The sequence below is a fragment of the Phaseolus vulgaris genome, chromosome 4 (assembly GCF_000499845.2).
Source record: "Phaseolus vulgaris cultivar G19833 chromosome 4, P. vulgaris v2.0, whole genome shotgun sequence".
Classification (NCBI taxonomy): Eukaryota; Viridiplantae; Streptophyta; class Magnoliopsida; order Fabales; family Fabaceae; genus Phaseolus; species Phaseolus vulgaris.
Genome location: NC_023756.2, coordinates 19824348 through 19832676, shown reverse-complemented (window position 1 = coordinate 19832676; position 8329 = coordinate 19824348). Strand labels below are relative to the sequence as shown.

Below are 8329 nucleotides of genomic sequence, written 5' to 3'. Positions count from 1 at the left end.
CCTCTACCCACAACTTGTTTGACAAATCCTTCTCATGTAACATACACCTTGTTATCCCGCGATGCTTCTATTTTTCCTCTCTTTTACACCATTTTGTTGTGGGGGGTATGACAGTGCAAGTTGGTGTTCAATGCTATCTTCTTCACAGTATTTATAAAAAACGTCAATTGCATGTTGCTTTTGCATTGTTAAACCTTATTATTTTCAAACTACAACCACTTTGATTCTCTACAAATGTTTAATATTTGTAGAAGATACTAGAAACCTTAGTCATGGATATAAAAATATAAATCGAACAATATCTTATATAATCATCAATAAAAGTAGCATAACATTTATTACCAGTTAAAGACAATACTCTTTGAGGTCCCCCAACATTTGTATGAGGAAATGGTCTTTTGTGGTATGAGGAAATGGTCTTCTGTGGTATGAGGAAATGTTTTTCTGACTGACTTACAAAATTGGCAAGCCACACAATCTACCAACTTGTCTTTAATCACCGAGACACCTTTGACTAAGGCATGTTTCGAAATATATAACAGTTGCATAAGACGAAAATGTTCAAGTCTTTTATGTCATACATCAATTAGATTTAAAGCATATTGTTTAGATCTCATTTTAACTCTGAACATATCTTTACCTTTAGTTGTTTTAGTCAAACCCCATTTTGAACAATCTATGCAATAGTGAGGAAATTTTGATCAATGTTAGATACACATAAAACATCAGAGATATAATTCAAACTTGTTAAGCTTTGAATAACAATGATCCATTTTCCTTTAACTAAGATGAAATAATCATTTCCAATTTTCACTTTTAAAACTGATGATTTTGTCATACTCTCTAAATAGCTTTTCATCGTTGGTCAAATGGTTTCTGCAACCGCTATCTATTAACCATGAGTTATTAGAAGTGTTGGTTGTAGCTAAACATGTTGAAATAAAGAGTTTCTCATATTCTTGCTCCTCCACAATTACTTTTACCTCTTTTGATTTAGACTTGCAGATTCGTTTTACACATCCCAAATCACTGTAGTTTTTACACTTGACATCTAGCCTCCACCAACATTAAGTTATCTTTCTGCGATTTGGATAAGAGAGAAAGTTCTCACATTATTGATTTTTGGAACCTTCTTTCATCCTTTTCTTCCATTTATTGTTCTTTGTTTTTTCCACCTTTAAAAATTTGTGCTTTTACATGAAAAACACATTGTATAGTCTCGTCTCATCATTGTTTTTGTTCTCTAGCCTATAAGGCATTTACAAATTGATAGTTAACATATCTTTCACTCAAAAGTGGAGATTTTTTACTCTTATTTTTCTAATATAGTAATCATAATTTTTTAACAATATTATTTCATCAGAAAAGGGGTTCTTGAGAAGTTTAACTTTATTTGTTATACTCAAAAGTTTATCCATATAACTTTTAATTATTTTTTGTCCCCTTGCACTTACAAGTCTTTGATTCTTTTATTTACAAAGTATAGATTTGAAGTTTATAGTTATTGTCAAAATATTTTTTTATATATAAAAAAAGGCATATTTTTGTCTTTTTTTTTGTCTTCTTTATGATACTTTATCTGAGTTAGATTTTCAAAACGTTCAGGAACCTCATCATTCTTTTAGTACTACCTTCCAAAAATCCAATGTTTTAAGATAATTGAAGACTTTTGGATGTAACGACGAAGGGTTAGTGAAAATGAGAAGTTAAAGTTAAAATTAAGAAATTTTAAAATAAAAATAATGTTTTTATCGTTTTCATCATTTATAATATCAGTTATCTAAGAAGTATTTGTTTGAAGATAGATAATCTTAATATTATATCTAGTATTAGGATATATTAGAATTACGGATAATGTTAATTTAGAAATTTAAATATATTATCTTTATGTTTAGAATTAATTATATTTGAATTATGATAATTGAAATCATAATTAATTTATCTTATTCTAATTAATTTCCGCAGTTCATGGGTATCTTTTTCTTCCTCACTTCTCTTTAATCTTATTTAATCTTTTCATTCATCATAAAAATATTTGATGATTATCTATAATTTATACTTTTGTTTTAATTTTTCAAAATAAAAACTAATTATATCCTCTTATTTTAAGTACTTGTTATTATAACTTATATTGATATATTTGAATTCTTATGGTGGTTGGTGTAACACCCCATAATTTACATATAACTATTACAATAAAAGTTCTACCAGTTTCTATATAAATTTGGAGTTTTTAAAAAACATTCCTAATACATGATTAGGATTTATAGAAATACAAATAGTTACATATCCAGAGCTCAAAATAAGACTCTGAACCCTCTAAGGCTCTCCTGCACCTGTATGGTCATCTGCTCGTATACATAGTATAGTCATTGCAGTTCAAACACAACAAGAAAAGCAAGGGTAAGCTATTGAAAATAGAATTTTATAATATACACAATTAAATCAAAAGAGAAAACCAAATTACATGATCAATTTCTCAAATTATTCAAATTTCTTCAAATCTTAACAATAAACAATCACATAGATCTCACATGGATCTACACATCCAGAATATTCAACAAACAACGTCTTCCGGAAGACCCGTATTAAGTAAGTCCTACCAGAGACTAACACCTGATCCAAAGATTACCAACGAATCCAACAGAAAGGATCAGGGTAAGTTCAATACAACCCAAGTCGTGCATCTCATATGTCACGGTGTGCATGAACTCCCCCATCAGCTTCTCACCACCTGATATCTTAGTCTATGTGACTTAAATCATCAGTGAAGCTCTGAGATCTCTGTTACCACATAGGCATCAATACTTAATACACAACAAACATCAGTCCATACATTATCCCAAATGTATGAATTCAATTCCATACCATTCTGTCATACAATATCATTCAAAAAGTTATCCACAATATTCAAAAGTTTATTTGACATAAAAAAAATAACACTTTAATACTAAATCATCAAAACCCAATATTTCCACAAATTTAAATAATATATAAACAAACAACCCAATATAAATAAACACACAACATCCCTACAAGAGAAATTGAATATTGGGACCACGTCCCTTCCGCATTCAGATCTTCTATCCTAGGGTGCTATTAAAAATTAAATTTAGCTTCCCTTACCTCAATTGCTTGCTTTCCAAGCAACTTTTAGAATTTTATTCCCCACCGTTTGGATAAACTTCAAGATTTACGCGCCTAATGCAAATTATCCAAACAGAACAAAATTTCAGTATATAATAGAATAAGTTGAGAGGATTAGACTTCTCAACTGACCCCACCAAGATTGATGACTAAATCCTAAGGAAAAACAGAGAACAAAGGATATTTAGAGTAAAAATGAACTTACTCTGTTTGAAAATCTGATCGGGTAGAAATGTTCATTAACTCGTCAGCTACAACGTGGTCTGATCAGATTCTAAAATAGATGAAGATTGGGAGAGAAAATTAAGAGAGAGGGAAAGAAGAGAATATGGAAAGAGAGAGAAATAAAGATAAGGAAGAAAAAGAAGAAGAAAGAAAATGTGGCAGGGGGAGGGGTTGTGGTTTTTTTTTTAAACGCTGTTACAGTTGGTTTGTTCTAAAAATAGATCGCTTTAAGAAAAATAAAATATATTCAAAACAATGTCTAAAGTTACTTTTATTCTTACAATTTTATTTTATTGGCAATTTATAAATAATATATTTGAATTAAAATTGTAAAATATTTCAGATATTATATATTATTGATAATAATATCTTTAAGCAAAATCAGGAGAAAAGTTTATTCAGATTAAAAGGCTTGATAACAAATAAATAAATAAAAATAGTTACTTACGTTAGTTTCCTGTCAATTAGAGAATATTTTAATACAAGTGTCACAAATATACATTCTGTTAATCATTTTGATATGGTCTCTATTAAAACACAGAAATGTTGTTAATTGATGTGATATATATATATGCATATTTTTTTTTACTAATTCTATAATTTTTATAATATTGTATATAATTAATATGAAATATTGTGGAATTAAAAATATATAGTCAAAATTAAGTTGATAATAAGATGACAGGTTGATAATGATATGATTCTCTAGTACCATATGTAATATGTGGATAACAAACTATCTCATTTGTTTCTTTATTTTATTAACCACTTTAATATTATTGAGTTATATTTTAATATAAAAAATTCTTTAATTGGTTAAAGATCGATAATGTATAATATTTTAAATATAAATTTTAGTTTTAGATTTTAAAACTTTTAAAATAGAGAAAAATAATGTAACATAAATAAAAAAATTTATCGACAAATAGCAATAAAATTAAATGGAACCACTTCAAGAATGGACAACCCTTATGCTCACAAAATACATTTTCGTCTACATATCAACCAAAAGGACTTCTTATTGTCTGTCCCAACTCTATCAATAAGTAACATAAAATAATTATCTGGAATTTAATTCTGTCAGACTTAAGTATTTGCACTTTCAAATCTTAATTTTAATACATCAATTTAGTATTTTTTATACAACTTAACTTTTAGTTTATTTAAAACTAATTATTTTGTAAAATATAAACTATATTTATACATCTTTAAAAATCTGTATTTATATAATACAAATATTTTTAATTTTTATATATTAAATTATTTTTGTTGATAAAATGAATAAAGGTATTAAAAGTATTTAAATTAATTTTATATCTCACAATTAATTTTATAATTAAAATTTTATTTTGTTGACAATTTATAAATAATATACCTTATTAAAAATGGGGAAATATGTAAGATATTATATATTATCAATCAATTATATCTTTAATCAATTAAAGGGAATTTTATTTTTTGTCGACAAACAATAATTTTTTTAGATATAGTTAAACATATTAAACATCTTTCATAATAAAAATAAATAAATAAATAAAGTGTCGAAAATTTAATTATTCATAGAATAAAAAGTCTGGGGTTTTTTTAATAACGAATCCCTGCAATGTTTTAGCTTAATAACAAATTAATTCATAATAAATTAATTCCTGTCAATTAAATTGATATACCTAGACAGAGGTAGGATGCACAACAAATATAACAGAAAAACATTACAACATTTTTCTTTTATTTTATCATATAACTTCTTCATTTTATCATATAACTAAAATTTTGGTATTATATTTTAATATTTTCAATTTTTTTTAAAAAAAATAACATAAAATAGATAAAATATATATCTGCAATTTAAATATATCAATCTCATAAAATAGATAAGCTAGTTATGATTTATTTATAATCATATCCTTAAAAAAAATATTTATATTTTATTTATATCTAGTTTAAAAATGAATAAGATAATTAAATTTAATTGTGGGTTGAGATATAAAAGATACCTATCATTCATTCTGAAATTTTCAACACCTAAAATATGTATTAAAAAGATAAAAGTTTGTAAATAAATATGAAATAAAGAGTAGAGTGGATGAAGTAAGATTAGATTTGAGGAATGTAATCTTATATTTTTTTAAATCTGAGAAACTGGAAAAGGGAAAATGCAATCTTAATCTTATCTTGATATATTTAATTAATATATTGAATCATACCATAAAGAAATAATAAATGTGATTATAAGATAAGATTGCAAAAATAGTATAGTCAGGATGGTTGGTGTGGTTGTTTTGTTGTTCTTGAAGGGAAGAGAAAAAGAGATCAAAAGAGAAAGAGATATAAGAAGAGAAAGAGAGACAGAAAGAGAAAGCAACATGGCATTCCCTTGCGGTTCTGTAATAACGAGATCAGTATGGTCTTACAACCTTGAATTGGAGTTCGAGTTGATTCGTTCCATCATTGCCTTGTATCCTTTCATCTCTATGGATACAGAGTTCCCCGGCGTCATCTTTCAATCGCATCCAGGATTCCGACAACCACAAAATAACTACGCAGTGATGAAAGCTAATGTAGACGGTATGCATCTCATCCAAGTGGGTCTCACATTTTCAGACAGTCAGGGCAACCTTCCAACCTTTGGAACCTCAAACCGCTTCATTTGGGAATTCAACTTTTGTGAGTTTGATGTGACACGCCATGCTCATGCTCCTGACTCCATCACCCTCCTCCGAAGTCAAGGCATGGATTTTGACAAGAATCGAAAGTATGGAGTGAGCATTGTGCGATGTGCCGAGTTGATGATGCTCTCAGGACTCCTCTGCAACAATAATATTCAGTGGATTGCTTTTCACAGTGCCTATGATTTTGGGTACATGGTGAAGATATTGAGCCAACGCTTTTTTTATATGCAACCATTTTTACCTCCCAACTTAGGTGACTTTCTTCAACTTGTTAAATTCTTCTTTGGATACAGAGTATACGACGTCAAACATCTCATCAGATTTTGTCCCAACCTTCATGGCAGTTTAGACAGAGTTTCTGAGTCCCTAGGTTTGGATAATAATGCCAGAAAAAGTCATCATGCAGGCTCCGATAGCTTAGTCACTCTCTATGTTTTTAATAAAATTAAAACTCTCTATTTTCATACACAACCTGACTTACCAGAACATGCAGGTGTATTCTATGGCTTAGAGATGCCTTGATTATTTTTTTTACCATCTTTGTACTTCTATTCTTTGCAATACAATATATTTCCAGATTCTACAATAATATATATCACTCCATTTTATTCTAACTATCTCTCTTTTTTTTTTTCCCCTTATATATGTTTCTTCTTTAGTAATACATTTATGTTGTGATAGAATCAATCAAGAAATGTATACTCTTTTGAAAACTCATTGTACAGTGGCCAAGTAATTGAAATGAGTGTTGGGTTCTCTCGGTGTCTTCTAAATACATTCAACCAACCTATGAAATTGATTGCTTCTAGGTAGATGACGATTCAATATATCATATTTTATTTTTATTTCTCAATTAATTTTAGTTTATTTAAAACTAATTATTTGACTTTAAATAAGCAGTAGAAACGAAGACGAAAATTCTCATTGTGAAATGTTAAAAGTGTTAAACTTTGAATACGCACCATGCATGGACTATCTTTTTGCTGTGTGTGGCCCTCACATATTACAGATAGTGGAATTTTGAATAAATAATTTTAATTTTTTTTAAATATGAGACTATGAAAAAATTACGGGAGTGAAAAAAAAAATAGATTTTAAAGATATATAGGTTATCTTACCCATCCCGCACTTTATTTTATATTTGTTTCTAATGTTATTTAACAATTACTTAACTATATATTTTTTGGTTATTTTTATTTTTTAACATTCACCAACGTAAAAACAGTTATTCAAATCTCATAATTTAAATTGAAGTTAAAAATATGTAATGACATTTTTTTTATTCTGTTATGGAGTTTATAGTCAAAATTAAGTGATAATATAATAAGATGACAGATTGATAATTATACGATTGTCTAATAAATTGTAATATGTAGCTAACAGACTATCTGATTATATGTGTAGAGTGTACATGTATTTGTTTATTTTATCATATGACTAAAATTTTGGTTATAGAATTTTTTTAAAATTTTAAAAATTGACAAAAAGAAATGGAACATAAAATAGATAAAATAATTACAATACAGAAAATCTTATTTTTAAGAGAGGTTTGTTAACTGAGGTTTAAAAAATCTCCAATAAGATAAGTGTACAGAAGAGGTTTTTTAAACCCCTAGTAAGTATTGGTAGTTTTTAAAAAATGGGAACATATTTTATTAATTCCTCACTTTATTTTCATTTTCGGCGTTTTTTAACATTGAGTTTGGGAGGCACCGGATACTGCTTTTAACAATTTTGGAGGCACAGCATTTCACGCATTCAGAACCATCCCTTGAAAACACTCTTATCGAAAGAATCTAGATTATGTGTGGATTTTCGAAAGAAAAACGAGATTGTTGAGTGATGATGGATCAAGTTGCATGAAACATTGTTGATTAAAAAAAAAGTTGCATGAAACATCAATGTTTTCTAAGTAGACATGAGATTTGGGTATCCAAAACAAGAAAATAATGAAGGTGTGTATAAAACAACCTATAAATCCAAATGATCGATAAGAGTGAGTAACAATGTCGTTACAAGACTATCATGGAAACGAAAAGTTATGTGGATTTAATTTATTGTTACAAGAGGTTGATTAGTTACATTCAATATTGTAAGAATCTTAAGTACTTGTTTCATCAGAAGAGACTAGACACAAGACAAAGATATTGGGGAAGTTATTAAGGGAGTAAGATTTCAAGTTTATGTGTCATCCAAGAAAGCAAAATTTGGTTGAACTAGCATGAGCAAGAAGACAATTCAAGTGTCAAATGTAATGGTTAAAAACTCAAATTAATGAAGTGTTAACA

At 27.8% G+C, this 8329-nt stretch overlaps 1 protein-coding gene and 1 long non-coding RNA gene across 2 annotated transcripts; one reads left to right on the top strand and one right to left on the bottom strand.

Annotated features, from left to right (window-relative positions):
• Nucleotides 1-2113: 2113 nt before the first annotated feature.
• Nucleotides 2114-3526, bottom strand: LOC137836462 (uncharacterized). The gene is made up of 3 exons (XR_011085290.1): nucleotides 3353-3526; nucleotides 3127-3201; nucleotides 2114-2348 (listed from the first exon to the last, which is right to left on the bottom strand). It is a non-coding gene; the product is annotated as an uncharacterized lncRNA (long non-coding RNA).
• Nucleotides 3527-5735: 2209 nt separating this feature from the next.
• On the top strand, nucleotides 5736-6563 carry LOC137838440 (probable CCR4-associated factor 1 homolog 9). Its single transcript, XM_068647684.1, has one exon. The coding sequence runs from the start codon at nucleotides 5736-5738 to the stop codon at nucleotides 6561-6563; it is 828 nt and encodes a 275-aa protein (XP_068503785.1).
• The last annotated feature ends 1766 nt before the right edge of the window (nucleotides 6564-8329 follow it).

Coding starts and splice junctions, on each gene's coding strand:
- LOC137838440 (XM_068647684.1), top strand. CDS start 5,736: ATGGCATTCCCTTGCGGTTCTGTAATAACGAGATCAGTATGGTCTTAC.